The sequence below is a fragment of the Gasterosteus aculeatus genome, chromosome 21 (assembly GCF_964276395.1).
Source record: "Gasterosteus aculeatus chromosome 21, fGasAcu3.hap1.1, whole genome shotgun sequence".
Lineage (NCBI taxonomy): Eukaryota > Metazoa > Chordata > Actinopteri > Perciformes > Gasterosteidae > Gasterosteus > Gasterosteus aculeatus.
In genome coordinates this window covers 943,376-959,452 of record NC_135708.1, presented here as the reverse complement: position 1 = coordinate 959,452, position 16,077 = coordinate 943,376, and the positions used below count along the sequence as shown (strand labels likewise).

General features: G+C 44.6%; 1 protein-coding gene across 1 annotated transcript; it reads right to left on the bottom strand.

The window, feature by feature from the left end:
* Positions 1 to 325: 325 nt before the first annotated feature.
* On the bottom strand, positions 326 to 15,439 carry LOC144390245 (uncharacterized). The gene is made up of 12 exons (XM_078096702.1): positions 15,259 to 15,439; positions 12,676 to 12,801; positions 12,474 to 12,587; positions 11,985 to 12,098; positions 10,390 to 10,468; positions 10,026 to 10,236; positions 8,074 to 9,868; positions 7,810 to 7,983; positions 6,934 to 7,107; positions 6,405 to 6,578; positions 1,711 to 1,757; positions 326 to 1,566 (listed from the first exon to the last, which is right to left on the bottom strand). Exons 2-12 carry the CDS (start codon positions 12,762 to 12,764, stop codon positions 965 to 967), a joined length of 3,573 nt encoding a protein of 1,190 aa, XP_077952828.1. The 5' UTR covers positions 12,765 to 12,801; positions 15,259 to 15,439; the 3' UTR covers positions 326 to 964.
* Positions 15,440 to 16,077: the final 638 nt, after the last annotated feature.

Genomic DNA, 16,077 nt, shown 5'->3' with positions numbered 1-16,077 from the left:
GTTGGTGACTTAAGTGTGATATTTGGTGCAGAATGAAAGCTTCAAGTTGCACCTGAAGTAGCGAGCTCAGTAGTTTGTGTTGTTGGGAGACGGCTCTGCGTGAAGGTTAATAAGGTTAATAAAGCAACTTATTCATTACTCATTTCTTTATTTACTCACTTCCTTCTTCAACATGCTGCACCACCAATGTTTCCTCTGTGCTATTGACACAGCAACAGGGCTGTAGAATAAATACAGATATTATGGAGGAAATAGTACAAAAGTCAATAGTACAGCATCTTTATAAAGGATCAGAGTATTTCATGTCAAAAGAAATAATACAGCGTGTTGAAAGCATCTTTATTTGATGGCCTGTTTAAACATGTACAGTTGTTTCCAATAAAAGTCATTTATTAACATTAGAGCCAAACAATTCTATTTCTGTTAAAGTAACACATGGAGTAAATGTTGTAAATGACATTATAGGGAATAAAAACACAAGTAACGCATATTCAATATTTCCTTGAGAGGTTTGCTGAACCATTAAAAAGCTTCTTGTTCAAAACAAACCCGATTATGTGAAATTAGATTTGATTTCACTCAACAGATTTAGAAAGTTAAAATGGGCTCAAAAAGAATTACACATTCATATTTTCCTTCTTCACCTTGTTTTTATTATTGCTGATGAAGCGCACACACACATAAGGACACATTTGTCTCATATGGGGGGACAGATGAAAGAGCGTCTTATAAAATGTCTTCTTGAACACATAAAGATGAAGATTAAAGCCTAATTAGGAGCCAATATCTAAATGATCATCTATTGATTGAAGGAGCACAGCAGCATTAAGCTGAGCTCTTTCACACTTCCATCTGAGTCCCAGAGAGCTGTGGACCCCCCAGAGTCCAGACCAGCTCAGGTACCCCTCACCTGCTCCACCTGCATCTACACCCACATGAACCACCATCAGCTGTACAGACTGAACTATGTGGTGAGCAGAGAGGAAGGTTCTCCACCAGGAGGAGACTCTCCCTCCTGAAGAGGACACAGAGACACTGAGGAACCAGGAGACCAGAACCTGAACTCAGGATAAAGAGGTTCGGTGAATGTGGTGCTGAAGGTGTGGAGGTGGACCAGTGTGTCAGAGGAGACTCTGTAGAAGGACAGAGAGCCAGCAGGACAGTCCACATACACTGCTACTCTACCAGAGGAGGAGGAGGAGGAGGAGGAGGAGGAGGAGGAGGAGGTGATGCGTGTTACCGTTTTCTTGTGACGGACAGAGTAACCTTTATCAGAGCACATCAGACACCAGGACTGATCATTGTGTCCAAACCAAGAGTTACTGTCTCCTTTCCTCCTGATTCCTCTGTAACTCACTGATACATGAACACTTCCTCTCCACTCGACCTCCCAGTAACAGCGACCAGTCAGACCAGTTCTACACAGCAGCTGAGGCCTGAAGTCAAATCTGTCTGGATGATCAGGATATGACTGATCCTCCTCCACATGTGTCACCTTCCTGTTGTTGTCAGACAGTTTGAGGTGTGTGTTTACTGTGTTTGTGTCGATTGTGAGTTCACAGGAATCTGATGAGAGAACAAGACACAATACAGCTGCAGTTATTAATCATGTGTTCATCTACTGACACGTTGATGATGACGTCACAGAGGTGAATGAGTGATGTCACAGTGTGAAGATGGTTGAATCTTCATGAATCAAAGCACACTTACACTTCCTCAGACCTGGTCTCAACCATCGGACTCCATCAGGCTCCACCCTGAAAGGAGGAGGGGGGTCAGAGCAGCATGGAGACATGGACATTACATCACTCTCACACACAGCTTTGTCCTTCATGTCCACATGGAGCACCTCTTCTTCTTCTACCACTACTTACAGACGACCACAGACTGTCAGTCAGGCGTCACACAGCGACGAGGTGCTGGAATATATTCATGAAGAAGATGAATGGATAACAAATAAGAAATGGACCTGTCACTGTACTTTCACCAGATGTGAATTCAAACGGGAGAAATGACGTCATGCTACAGATCAAGCTTCATGGGACGTGTGCAAAGGAACATTCACATTAAACTGTTTCATTAAGATAAAGCAGATACAGACCATTCAGTATTCACACAATGTGCATGTTTCCATGTTGTCCCCATTTGTGGACAATGTCTCTCCCTGTGGTTCGCTGGAGTCCCAAAACTTTACAAATGGCTTTGTCACCTTTTCCACACTGATGGATCTCAATGACTTTGTTCCTCATTTGTTCCTGAATGTCTTTGGATCGCAGCCTGATGTCTCGCTTGTGAGGATCTTGTGGTCTACTTCACTTTGTCAGGCAGCTCCTATTTAAGTGATTTCTAGATTGAGAACGGCTGTGGCTGGAGAAATGGAACTGGGCTTTCCAAAGATGTGATGAACCTCACTTCATTTATGTTTTCATCACTTTTTCACACAGGGCCATTTAGGTTTGGATTCTTTTCTCCCCTTAATGATAAAAACTGCATTTTGTGTTTACTTGCGTTATCTGTGTCTAATATTTACATTAGTTTGATGATCTGAAACATTTAAGTGTGACATGCAGGCATGAAAACGGGTCACGGGTGAAAAAGGTGAGAAGGATGTTTCCCCTCTAGGGGTTTTCAGCTGGTTTTGTCCCAGGAACCAACATTCTGAATAGAAAGTCACTGGCCTGTAACTGTTAATGTGCCAGTAATGATGGTAAATGATGCTTGTAGCTGGTTGTCATCTACGCTCCACTACGGTTACATAAAGGTGGCGTTTGTGTTTTCACAACGTTTTATCTCATAATTTAGACTTTCTATCCCCTTTCTTCAGTGCGGAAATGGGCTTCTATAGTTGTGTGAATGCATCACTGCAGCCGATCCAAAGACGGGGTTTGTAACCAATCAGGTGTAGAGACCATGTGACTGGCTCCGCCCCCTTACTGTCAGAAAGAACAACAGCGAGCGCGTAGAAAACTCCTTCGAGCGCGAGCAGAGATTCTCCTCGCGAGCAACGAAGGTCACGTTCAAAAGTCCGTCTCACCAGAGATATTTATTTATTTATTTATTTGCTCGCGGATGTTTGATTTACGCATCAACCTGATTTGTGCTCAGGAATTTTGACAGTGATTTGCTGCCATACCCCCCCCCCCCCCAAAAAAGGTGAGGGATTTTCATGCCTGAACATGAAAGAAATGAGGAATCAGGAAGGCAGCAAACACTTTATCACACAACTGTAACACATAAAAGCAGAAGCCATTTTCCAGTGAGGCTGAATGAGGCGAGTCGGAGGACGTCCACGTTGTCCCATTGATCAGGTGGACTGCAGTGTCTCTCCGTTGTACTACTTCATGGGGGGGCACCCCTGTTATAATGATGGAAACACTGAACTGGCTTCGGTCGCTTATCAAAACATCGGCCAAATAAGCCGTTTTTCAGACTTTATGAGCAAATACAGAATCCCTTTGTGTTCATTTCTAAAGCCGCATAAAGACACACGTGACTTTATTTAAGGTGCTGCGCTACTTGCAAGTCGCTGTGTTGTGGCAGATTCTCCATAAAGGTAGAAAACAACAAACTCATGGTCATGAAGGTCCTCGTGTAACGTTACATGGAATCTGCATGAGGAGGAGGAGGGTCCATGTCGCTAAATACCAACTGAGATCGGCTTGTGGCTTCTGACAAAGGATCCTTCCACCGACCACTTTTCACACCCGCCGTCGCTCTGATCTGCAGGCGCATGGCGGAGAAAACCAATCTTTTTCCCTTTCTGGATTTCTGGAAGCTGATGACCAACGCCCATCAAACAGTAACACTGGTTTTCTGGGCAGACTAATTTAGCGTGTTGATATGAACTTGATGTTTATGTGATTTGTTCAGTCATAACGTGGTACGATAGAGTCCGGATCAACGAATCCGCTACCTTTGATTTATGTTTGAATGTGTACCTGCAAATGTCGTAATGTCCCCTGTTGATCTGATGCTGTGATACGTTTGCTGTAAGAGAGTGAAAGCGCCGACTGTGTTACGCTGTTGAATGATTTCATGGTCAGAATAGTTCCTTATTTTCTTTTCTTTTCCCGGGTCTCCGCCGTGAGATCCGTTTGCCTGTGGTTTCATTTCGTATCGCCAGCCACATCGTTGGTTCTGTAACTGCACACACATGGATCCGACCATCCTGATTCACGTTGCTGATCTACGTTCCGCTGGTCGCGGGACAGAATCTCCTCGCGCCGCGTCTAAGTATCCCCCCCCCCTTCGTCCAAGCCGTAGTCCCTAGCAACAGATGGCGTTGCCATAGCAGTGCGACTGTCGTCTTCCTCGTTGCTTTGATACAGGGGTGTCCAAAGTACGGCCCGCGGGCCAACTGCGGCCCGGGATCCATTTTTTATTGGCCCGCAGCAAATTATAAAAATAGAATGGAATGTGGCCCACACATGAAACTTGCCCTTGACTGTATTGTAGTTCTTAGTTTGACCAGTAGGTGGAGCTACTCACTAGCTGCAGTCCTAATGCAGCTTTTCCACCAAAAAATGTTTCAAATAAAAAATTTCCGCGACGACAAAATGGCAGAAGCAAAGAAACGCAAGATAGCAAGTGAATGCAGAACATTTCAAACACGGTGGGAAAATGAATATTTCTTCAAAGAAGTCAAGGAGAAGTGTGTCTGTTTGATTTGCAATGAAACGGTTGCAGTGATGAAAGAGTCCAATGTACGACGACACTACGAAACCAAGCATCCGACCTTCACGTCCTACACTGCTGCTGAGCGAGAGGACAAAGTCCAGCACATGGCAGCTAACCTGCAGGCTCAACAACAGTACTTTTACCCTGCTAACAACACACAAGAAAACGCTACAATAGCTAGCTATGAGGTAGCTCAACTCATAGCGCGCCGCGGGAAAGCTTTCTCAGACGGTGACTTGGTTAAACAGTGCCTCATTAAAGTCGCTGGAATAATGTGCCCGAAAAAGATGCAGGAATTCAACAACGTGAGCATGTCCACAAACACAATTGTGCGTTGAATGGAAGACTTGTCAGCTAACATACAGAATCAAGTGTCACATAAAGCTTGTGCTTTTGACTTTTACTCCATTGCATGTGATGAAAGATGCAACAGACGCCGCACAACTGTTCATTTCTTTGCGGGGAGTTGACGATAACTTTTGCATCACGGAGGAGCTGCTTGATCTTCGGAGTCTAAAGGGCACAACAACGGGTGATTATTAATTAATGGAGAGATGTGATTTATGCATTTTTTTTCTTTAAGTTTATTCAATTATCAAGCATAATTTACCTACATTTGATTGATTTTATTTGAAAATAGTTAAATGAAAACCCATACGTAGAAAGATGTGATGTATGCAGTTTTTTCTGTAAGTATAATAAATTATCAAGCATAATTTACCTACATTTGATTGATTGATTTGTATTACTGTTAATACACTAGAGGTGATATACCTTAACTTTAGTGAGCGGCTCAACCTTTCGCATATTTTTCTGTCTGTGGCCCTCAGTGAAAAAAGTTTGGACCCCCCTGCTTTAATACGTGGAACACTTCCTGCATTTCGCTCTCGCCCCTCGCGTCCAGTAGTCGTATTACACTGTTTAACGTTCCCGTCTTCCTCGGTGGTTTGATTTAACGGTCTCACTTCCGCCCCGCTGCTCTCGCTCGCCCCCTAGTGTGGTAACCTGCACTCCGCTTGTTGTTGGGCGCAACCGCACCGCCGTTCCTTCCCTTCCCTAATTCCAGGTCCACCATCAGCTGTTGGTTCTTCACTGAGCGTCTGTGGCCGACTGTCACCTGTAGCTTCAACAAGTCCACTCTTATCATCCAGGGAACCGTCTCTCAGTGCAAAGCACCAAAAGCAGGTGAAGCTGAACTCCTTTAAAACACCAAACGTTCCTCCTGTGATGATCCATCAAGACGCTTTGAACAGATTGTTTCTCTGACTGTTTGTCTCTTAATAATAATGTCTGGACTAAAGGACAAACACACACTGGAGGCAGAGGACCAGCATCTAAACATCCAAGTGTTGTTTCCTCCCTGTTCAGGCTCATCCTGGCTACTGTTCCTCACGTGACCACGTTGACTCATATCAACCCACCATGATGCCGTCAACGTGTCAGGAGACACTGTCCTCTCTTATAACGTGGAGACAAGACAAAGCTCCAGAGAAACAAGGCTTTCATCACCTTCCTGTTCAGGCTCATCCTGGCTACTGTTCCTCACTACTTCTGTCTGTGTTGATGGTCTCATGTGGGACACAAACAGTTTGATGAGTCTCTGGTAGTTTGAGGTCAGCTTGGTGTGTCAGGGTCTTATTAACCAGGCTGACAGTGGGACAGAGAAAAGGTTTCCAGCTCTACCTCCTCTACCAGACTGATGGTCTGTGGCTGCAGCCTCTTCATACCTGAGAGTCTCCAGTCTCCAGGGAGGATCCTCCAGTCCAGCAGACAGCAGCTTCACTCCTGAGTCTCCTAGATGATTGTAGCTCAGGTCCAGCTCTCTCAGATGGGAGGGGTTGGAGCTCAGAGCTGAGGCCAGAGAAGCACAGCCTTCCTCTGTGATCAGACAGCCTGACAGCCTGCAGACACACAGAATAAGACACATGTCACATGATCTGAGGGAGCTGTGAGGGCTGGAAGGTCACTGCAGTACTGAGATACTATCAGGTACAGAGGGGTCACATTAACATGGTTACTGACTGGTTTCCAGTCACAACTAAACACCCACTAATGTAAATCAACAGGCTGATAACATTACTACTAACTCCATAATGTCAAATATTTACATTATATTGAAAATAAACACATTTTATGGAAATAGTTGGAAAATACATATTTGATTTAAATCATGCAAGCAGAAAGAATCTCATGAAATTCAGAAATGTACCATGGATGTAAATAAAGACACCAAGTGGACTTTAATTGAATCCTGACCTGAGAGTTCCCAGTTCACAGTGTGGACTCTTCAGTCCAGCAGACAGCAGCTTCACTCCTGAATCCTGCAGGTGGTTGTTACTCAGATCCAGCTCTCTCAGACTAGAGGAGTGGGAGCTGAGAACTGAGGACAGAGCGTCACAGCTTCTCTCTGAGAGGTTACAGACACTCAGTCTGAAGAGACAACAATAAACAAGAAAAATAACATTTGTATGCATATTGAATCCTCTGATGATGAGTTTGGACTAAAATATCATCAGTTAGAACATGAAAAAACATGTTCAGTGAAAGTGTTTACAATTATTTTTGTTCTATATAGAACAAGGAAGTTTATTGTGCTCTGTTTACAGGAATTACTGTGGTATTAATATCAGGATGAGGCAGGGATATTTATTGTCGTTTATTAGTTAAATTCAAAGTTAGGCTTCTCTATCCTCCATCTGACTCCTTCCATAGAAAGAAAGAGAGAACAAAGTGAGTGGAAATGTGGAATGAATCTTCATCAAATCAGAAATAATCAACCATCACTCAGCAGATCATCACTGTAGAGACACACATTAAAATCTTCAGTCTCTTCCCATCTCTGCTTTTCATTCATTCATTATATGAAACAGGACATCATAAAGCCTGAATAACAGCAACAACAGGATTAACATGTGAAGTTTTATCGTGAAAGAACATTGTGTTTCAGACGGTCTATTTTCAAGCTACTATGTGGTAAATATGTCTTGTCTACAAGGTTCTCGTGATGTGATGGAAACACAGATATTAATTCACAAAAAAGACGTTTAGCCCCAAGTTTTGTCTCTAAGATTAGATCCTCTCGTTCCAGAGTTCCCTAGACGCATTATTGAAGACAAACTAACTTAATCTGACCTGAGAGTCTCCAGTTTACAGTGTGGACTCTTCAATCCAGCAGACAGCAGTTTCACTCCTGAATCCTGCAGGTGGTTGTTACTCAGATCCAGCTCTCTCAGACTAGAGGACTGGGAGCTGAGAACTGAGGACAGAGCGTCACAGCTTCTCTCTGAGAGGTTACAGCCACTCAGTCTGAAGAGAAGGATGAAGAAGAAGCAGTAAGTATAAAAGATGGCAGCATATTTAAGTTCTGATGTATGAATTAACTCTCTCTGTACTTACAGAACTTTGTTGGAGGCTTTGACAACTGGCAGCAGCCTCAGAAGAGCCTCCTCTGAAGCAGAGAATTTCTTCAGGTCAAACACCTCCAGATCTTCTTCTGATGACAGTAAGATGAAGACCAGAGCTGACCACTGAGCAGGAGACAGTTTATCTGTGGAGAGACGTCCTAATCGGAGGAACTGTTGGATCTGCTCCACTAGAGAACCATCATTCAGTTCATTCAGACAGTGGAACAGATTGATGCTTTTCTCTGGAGACACATCCTCACTGATCTTCTTCTTGATGTACTGGACTGTCTCCTGATTGGTCTCTGGGCGACTTCCTGTCTGTGTCAGCAGACCTAGTAGGAGACTCTGATTGGTCTCCAGGGAAAGACCCAGGAGGAAGCGGAGGAATAAGTCCAGGTGTCCATTAGGACTCTGTAAGGCCTCGTCCACAGCACTCTGGTAGAGTTCAGGTTCGTCTTTAGAGACTTTAGACACCGGGGAGGTTGTTTGTTCTCCTGACAGCAGATTGACACCAGAGCTGAAGAAGGTCAGATGGACATGAAGAGCAGCCAGAAACTCCTGAACACTCAGATGGACGAAGCAGAACACCATGTCCTGGTACAGTCCTCTCTCCTCTCTAAAGATCTGAGTGAACACTCCTGAGTACACTGAGGCTGCTCTGATATCGATGCCACACTCTGTCAGGTCGGATTCATAGAAGATCAGGTTGCCTTTCTGCAGCTGATCAAAGGCCAGTTTTCCCAGAGACTCGATAATCTTCCTGCTCTCTGGACTCCAGTGTGGATCCGTCTCAGCTCCTCCATCGTACTTGACCTTCTTCACTTTGGACTGAACCACCAGGAAGTGGATGTACATCTCAGTCAGGGTCTTGGGCAGCTCTCCTCCCTCTCTGGTCTTCAACACCTCCTCCAGAACTGTAGCAGTGATCCAGCAGAAGACTGGGATGTGGCACATGATGTGGAGGCTTTGTGAGGTCTTGATGTGGGAGATGATGCTGCTGGCCTGCTCCTCATCTGTGAACCTCTTCCTGAAGTACTCCTCCTTCTGGGGGTCAGTGAACCCTCTGACCTCTGTCACCATGCCAACACACTCAGGAGGGATCTGATTTGCTGCTGCAGGTCGTGTGGTTATCCAGAGGCGAGCAGAGGGAAGCAGCTTCCCCCTGATGAGGTTTGTGAGGAGCACATCCACTGAGGCTGATTCTGTGACATCAGTCAGGATCTCATTGTTGTGGAAGTCCAGAGGAAGTCGACACTCGTCCAGACCGTCAAAGATGAACACAACCTGGAACTCTTCAAACCTGCAGATTCTTGCTGCTCTGGTTTCACTGAAGAAGTGATGAACAAGTTCCACCAAGCTGAACTTCTTCTCTCTCAGCACATTCAGCTCTCTGAAGGTGAATGGAAATGTGAACTGTATGTCCTGGTGGTCTTTGTCTTCAGCCCAGTCCAGAGTGAACTTCTGTGTTAAGACTGTTTTCCCAATGCCAGCCACTCCCTTAGTCATCACGGTTCTGATTGGTTCCTCTCCTCCAGCTGAGGCTTTGAGGAGGTCTTCTTGTCTGATGGTTGTTTCTGGTCTGGCTGGTTTCCTGGATGCTGTTTCAATCTGTCTGACCTCATGTTCTTCATTGACCTCTGCAGTCCCTCCCTCTGTGATGTAGAGCTCTGTGTAGATCTCATTCAGAAGGGTTGTGTTTCCTGCTTTAGCGATCCCCTCAAACACACACTGGAACTTCTTCTTCAGGTTGGATTTGAGTTCACGCTGACAAACTGCAGCAGGAAGTCCTGGATGAAGACAACAAAGAAGATCAATGAGTCACAGAATAGATTTCAACATTTCCTCTCCTCAGAGAATGACTATGAATATATTCTGTCCATCTCTGGAGACATTAGTGAAGGTCTCATTTATCAGCATGGTAGGTCTGTAGAGAAATCCTCTTACTGCTCTGCAGACGCTCAGCCAGCTCCTCCTGCTTCATTCTCCTCAGGAAGTGCACTGAGATCTTCACAAAGGCCTCTCTGCTCCTCCTCTGCTCTTCATCCAGCACCTCCTCATCCTCTTTCTCTAAGCATTCTGGGTAATCTGAACTCACAACCTTCTGGATCTTCTTCAGCTCGTTCTTCACAAAAGTGAGGATGTTCTCCTCCAGCAGCTAGAACAGAACATTCTATGAATGACACCAACTAGAACATGGAAGCCACCATCAGGTCCATGTTGGACAGACGGACAATCCACTGGTCTACAAAGTGCAGCATGGAGATGATGGTGAACTGAGAGATGTTAAAGTAGTTGTACATGTACACACCATGAAGATGGAGTCCAGGTGTGTTTGATGCTGCTGGGCAGACGGACCTGTGGGAACCTCTGAGCTCTCCTGGTCTTCTCTGTGGAGGAACATGAACCATCAGCTCACATGGTGTTTGGACTATCAACACCAATACAACATTAGTTAAAGATATTGGCTTCTGTCATGATTGATCATGATGAAAACCAGATGCTGAAGACTGTCGATGATGACGGACAGTTTATTAGTTGAGTGACAGTTAGTCATCAGTTTCATCTGGTTTTAGTTCTTACTGTGGGTCATAAAAACAACGTCTGCAGATCTCTGCATCTGGTACAAAGTCCTATGGAACTACTCCAAACCTCTTTAGTCCGTCCCCTGACCTCTAGAAGTCTCCTTAGATATTCTGAAACTAGTCTTTGGACCTTTTCACAGAGTCTACTGACGATACTTTGTCCAAACCTCTGCATGGAGTCCAGAGACCACGTCAGCTGGTCCACAGAGCACTGAGCTTATTCTAATCACATGTTCAGTCCCAGTCATCTGTTTCCAGAAACCTGCAGCTGTCTCCAGATGTGACCTCTGCTGATCCTGATGTGGAGGAACTAGCTCACATTGTGTTTACATCTGAGGATGTTTACAGTTAATGATTCACACTTAAACACACACAGACCAGTTAGATGATGGGTGTCTAACTCAAGGCCCGAGGGCCAAATCTGGTCTGCGGGGGGTCCAGTGCAGCCCGCTGGATGACTTTACTATTGTGAGAATTACACAAAGACACAAATAGCTTTTCTATAAAAGTAGCTGCTATTCCTAATCAGTCCACTGGGGGTCGCACTGGTCGCCAGCCAATCGCAGGGCCAACACAGAGACACACAACCATTCACACATCTACGGGAAATTTAGAGTCCCCAATTAATCCCAGAGCATGTCTTTGGATTGTGGGAGGAAGCCGGAGAACCCGGAGAGAACCCACGCAGAGAACATGCAGACTCCACACAGAAAGGCCACTTGGCGGAATCGAACCCAGGACCTTCTTGCTGCGAGGCGACAGTGCTAACCACCACGCCACCGTGCCGCACAATACTAATCATGGTTATTATTATTTTTCATCTTTCATCGTAGGTTTGCTCATCGTAGGTTGCTTTTGATATTTCCACCAAAGTTAAGTTGAATTTCCAAAATGTTTTATTGTTTACTGCACGGGCTGTTGCAATTGTTATGCACCTTTGTTAGTAGATATTGACAGGACTATTCTTACTTAGTTTGATCTTACAAAGAACTAATGGCATTTTTTGTTGAGTCATGTATTTTGTTTAATTTAAACCAACAAATCTGAATTTTTTTTTGAATGACTGTTCTGTTTGGACACACAAGAAAAGATATTGCCATGTTTTTATCATGCAGCATGTTTTTGCCTGAAATAAGGTTCTATGTATGGAAGTTTTCAGTTTTAACTGAATATATTGTCTACATTTCAGTTCTTAATTCACTGTTTCTGCGTAAAATGTTAAAAAACAAATTCTCAAAAATTAAAAAACAAAGAGAATTTGTGGGAAAAATTAAACTGGAATTTGAGAAAAATGAAACAGATTTTATAGGGCCCTACTTACTCTGTGTCATAAGAACGCCGTCCATCTTTGAAGTCAAACAGACGACCCATAGACCGATCACTCTTCATGGACAAACATCTGGTTTCAGGAGACTTTCCTCTCTGCTGATGTGAACTGAAAGAAACACTGAGATTACATCATCACATCATCATCTAATCATGAAGCATCAGCTCACATGGTGTCCGTCCTCACAGAGACCAAAACAAGGTAAAGGTCCATGACGTGAGGTCTGGATGTGGACCACATGACTCCCTGTAGTGGTTTGGGTCTACTGGTCCTGCTGGTCCCACTGAGAATCAACAGCTCAGTCTTTCAGTTCACTGTTTTCTTCACCAGTCAGTTTGGTTTAGTCCCAACAGGTCTCACCAAGTCCTCCATGGAGCTCTCCCTCCCTCACTGGACACTGCTGAAGGGCCCTGGAGCAAGAAACCCAGAACCTCCACCAGAGAGTCTGGTAGAAACACCTCATCATCAGCCTGAGACCCTCACCTTGCATCAACAGAGGGACCAAAATCTTTGAAGGCTAGAGGAGGACTCATAGACCGGTTACTCTTCATGGACACACAGCTGGGTCCAGGTCCAGGTCCAGGTCTCTGATGGATCCTGGTCACACATGTAGAAGCAGAGTCAGTGAGTGAGAGACGTTGGGACATGGAGACGAGTGGAGGACAGTTGGAGATGGTCCTCTCACCTCTGAGCTTTGGTCTGGCTGTCATGTTCCCCACACAGAGGGGCTTCAGAGGGAGGGACTCCGTCCTCTGGGTCCTCAGCCTGATTCATAGCAGAGTCCACACCTTCACACCTTCACACCAACCTGCTGGGAGAGCTCACACATTATTATCTTCATCAGGACAAACACACAGAGCTCATTCACCTCAACACTAAAACTCTCATGGGACACTTTGTGTTGTTGTCTTGAGACAACGTGTCAAGAGACGTCATTTTAAATTCTCATCCTATAAATGTCGTGTTTCTTTTAAGCGCTTTCCTTTGGCAGGAGGCAGCGGTCCATCAGGACGTTATTTATGTTAAATCACTATATAGGCCACTAAAACTCAGCATGCAGAATGACAACACGAGATATGTATAGTTTTATAATATCAATATTATAAGTAAGTATAGGTGGAAGGGAACCAAAAGTGTGGTGCAAAGATCAGTCCTGTAAAACCAAACAAAAGGTTGTTTATACTCAAACCATACAACATATTTTATATTAGTAATATTTCTATTATAGACCTCGTATATATATATATATATATATATATATATATATATATATATATATATATATATATATGTATACGGTCACACAGAGTTTAACAACGTCTCACTGAGCAGCTATTAAACCAGGAAGTGTGAATGTGTGAATATATTTCCAACTTTAGCGAAGTGTAAACGTCGTACGTTCGATACCCGCTCACTCCTCTCTCATAACAAACAGGGACGTCCGACTTTTAGCGGAGTCTAAATTATCTTCCGTATTTCCGAGTCCGAAATAAATCGAACTTCTAGGGAGATAAAATAGGTTCCGGGTGGTATTTATTACGTAGTTGTCGTGAATAGTAACGATTGAAAAGTTATTCTCTCTTTATTGAACCAGTATTGGCAACTTGTCAACGAGGAGAGACGCTGCAGAATCAACGGCGGCTTTGCGCATGCGCGCGTTGATTTCAGCCTGCACGTGACGTGTGTCTCCTCTGACTGCAGCTGGACTGCTGCGAGCCGCCAGGTTCCTGCTTCAGTGACGTCACGCCACGTCAGACACCACAGAAGTCTCCAATAAAACCAGATAAGGTCGCTGGTCGCTTTTGACCAGAAGTCGCCAAGAGGGTTTATAAAGTCAATGTACCAAACAACGAAGGAGCCTGCGCATGCGCACATCTCAAGTCATCATTTCGACTTTCTAACTCTTTTTTTTGTGGCGGAAATGGACTTCCATAAAAATCACCTTAACTAGCAGAAAGAAACCTGTCAGCGGACCTGACAAGCGCCGCTTCAAGCCTTTGCGCATTAACTCTGCGCAGACATGATCCCCTTGAGTATCGCGACGTGCTAGTTTAGCCGCTACAACAACAACTAGCCAGTAACCGCAGATTCCATTTCAACAATAAAGATACAAACTTCTCAGTAGTAAATGAATTCACGTTTCAACTGCTCTATGCGGTGTTTACTCAGGTCGGTGATGTTTTAACGTGTGTAGTGGAATAAATAAAACATATTCCGGTGGTGGCTGTGTGGCAACGAACAACACTCTGAACGGCGGCCGCCATTTTGTTATGCGCACACGCCGTCTGCGCATACATGCCGCTTCCCACGTGATCCCGTTTTTCCTTCAGCAGGAAAAGCAGAAGGCAAAAATGCCACCTAAGAAAAAGATGAAACCTCTCGCTGACCAGAAGACTATTGCATCTGTATGTTCTGCTCCATGTGCCTCTGCACCCTCCCTGACTTTGATCCGCCTCCCGACAGTTCTGCTTAGTATTAAAATATAAACACGCACACTTAAGCCTAGTTTATGCTTCTGCGTTTCAGTTTGTTGTCTGTTCAAGTTTAGACTTCTGGAGAAAGACAAACTTCCTTTTACCTTTTTAAACTCTGTTAAAATGCTCATCCTATAAATGTCGTGTTTTACAAGATGAATGTTATCACTCTTCTTCCAGCAGATGGAGCTGTGCTGTTTCTCCTCTTCAGAGTCCAGAAGTCAGTAAAACACAGACCAGTAAGGTGACCTGTAGCTGTCCTGATGGAAACACTGTGGTTACCATGGTAACATGGGGAAGCTTTCTCCTGATGGGATGCTTCACTTCACCATGTGATCACTTAGTAAAAGGTCGACTACAACCTGCTGATCAATGAGAGAAAAACTGAAGACTAAAGAAAACAAACACAGTCAAACACTAAAAAGTGACTAAATGTGTTTAAAGCAGATGAAGAAATGAACATGAAGCTTTGTGGACTTAAAGGACTGAAGCAGCAGGTGAGACAAACAGAGCGTCTCTCAGGTGTGTTTCAGGAACAAAGGCCCAGGTGAGCTCTGTGGTCCCTGCTGGGTCCTAGTGCCCCTCCGTCTGCTACCTTCCCCTCCTCATCAGTAACAGTCCTCACAGACCCCAGATCAGACTGAGCTCCTCTTCTTCATCACAGCGTCATCATTCAGACTAACAGCAGCTTCTCTCTGCCTGCTCACACAGGCGCCATCTTGTTTCCCAGCTTTAAACAATCACACCTTCACAACCATCAATGATGTCATTCAACCAATCACAGCTGCACTTACTGAGCTTGTAGACATGAACTTCCTCAGTGAGCAGCTCTCTTCTGTCCTCAGCAGGTCCGTGTAGAAAAGGAGCTCCGTGCTTCACTTCAGCTTCCATCAGACGGAGTGAAGTGACTTCTTATCAGCTTCTTATCTTTTATCACAGAGGGTGGGTCCTCACGTCAAGTCCAAAGTCTGACTGGTTTACTGATTCTCAGTGTGAGATGTGTTAACCGGGTCAAAGGTCCTCGTGAACAGAATCCTCCTCACGGCTCAACAAGAGTCTTTCAGGATCAAAACCAGCATCTGTGGAACGATCCTTCCACCTTGTAAAGAGTTGCTATGACAACAGACTGGATGCTGTTGTTGGACCAGATGGTTCAGAGGACCCGTGCACGCCCCTCTTTGTCACCTGGTCTTCTTCTACATGTAGACTAGTAGGGAACACGTGATGAAGCAGAAACCTTTGTAACAAATGTAGTGAAGAGTTTATATTGAATAAAAACATCCACTAAGACAACAGAGTCTGAGCTGAGAGTGTTTTTATTCTTCACTCCACTTTGATGATCAGGTTGAACCTGTTGGGGCGGAACAACTTCCCCACGTATCAGTCTGAAGCCGCCTGCCAAATCACAAAGGACATGTTGTTACATGCAGTGTTCTACTTCCTCATCACATGGCACCTTGAACCCTCTGGCTCATATACCTGCTGTGCAAAGGATTGTGGGTAAGAACAGCCAGTAAAGCAGCCTGCTTGCACACAGTAAGATGTGACTGAATGTAGAACACAAACTGTAATTCCTCCAGCTTCTGTCATTGATCATCATGAAAACCAGATGC

Bases quoted from the DNA above. Each gene is read 5' to 3' on its own strand.
- LOC144390245 (XM_078096702.1), bottom strand. From the start codon at position 12,764: ATGAATCAGGCTGAGGACCCAGAGGACGGAGTCCCTCCCTCTGAAGCC. The intron at 12,099-12,473 runs GTGAGGGTCTCA...TGTTTCTTTCAG, and splicing joins GGTCCCTCTGTTGATGCAAG to TTCACATCAGCAGAGAGGAA. The intron at 1,758-6,404 runs GTATGAAGAGGC...TCCTCCTTTCAG, and splicing joins TGGAGACTGGAGACTCTCAG to GGTGGAGCCTGATGGAGTCC.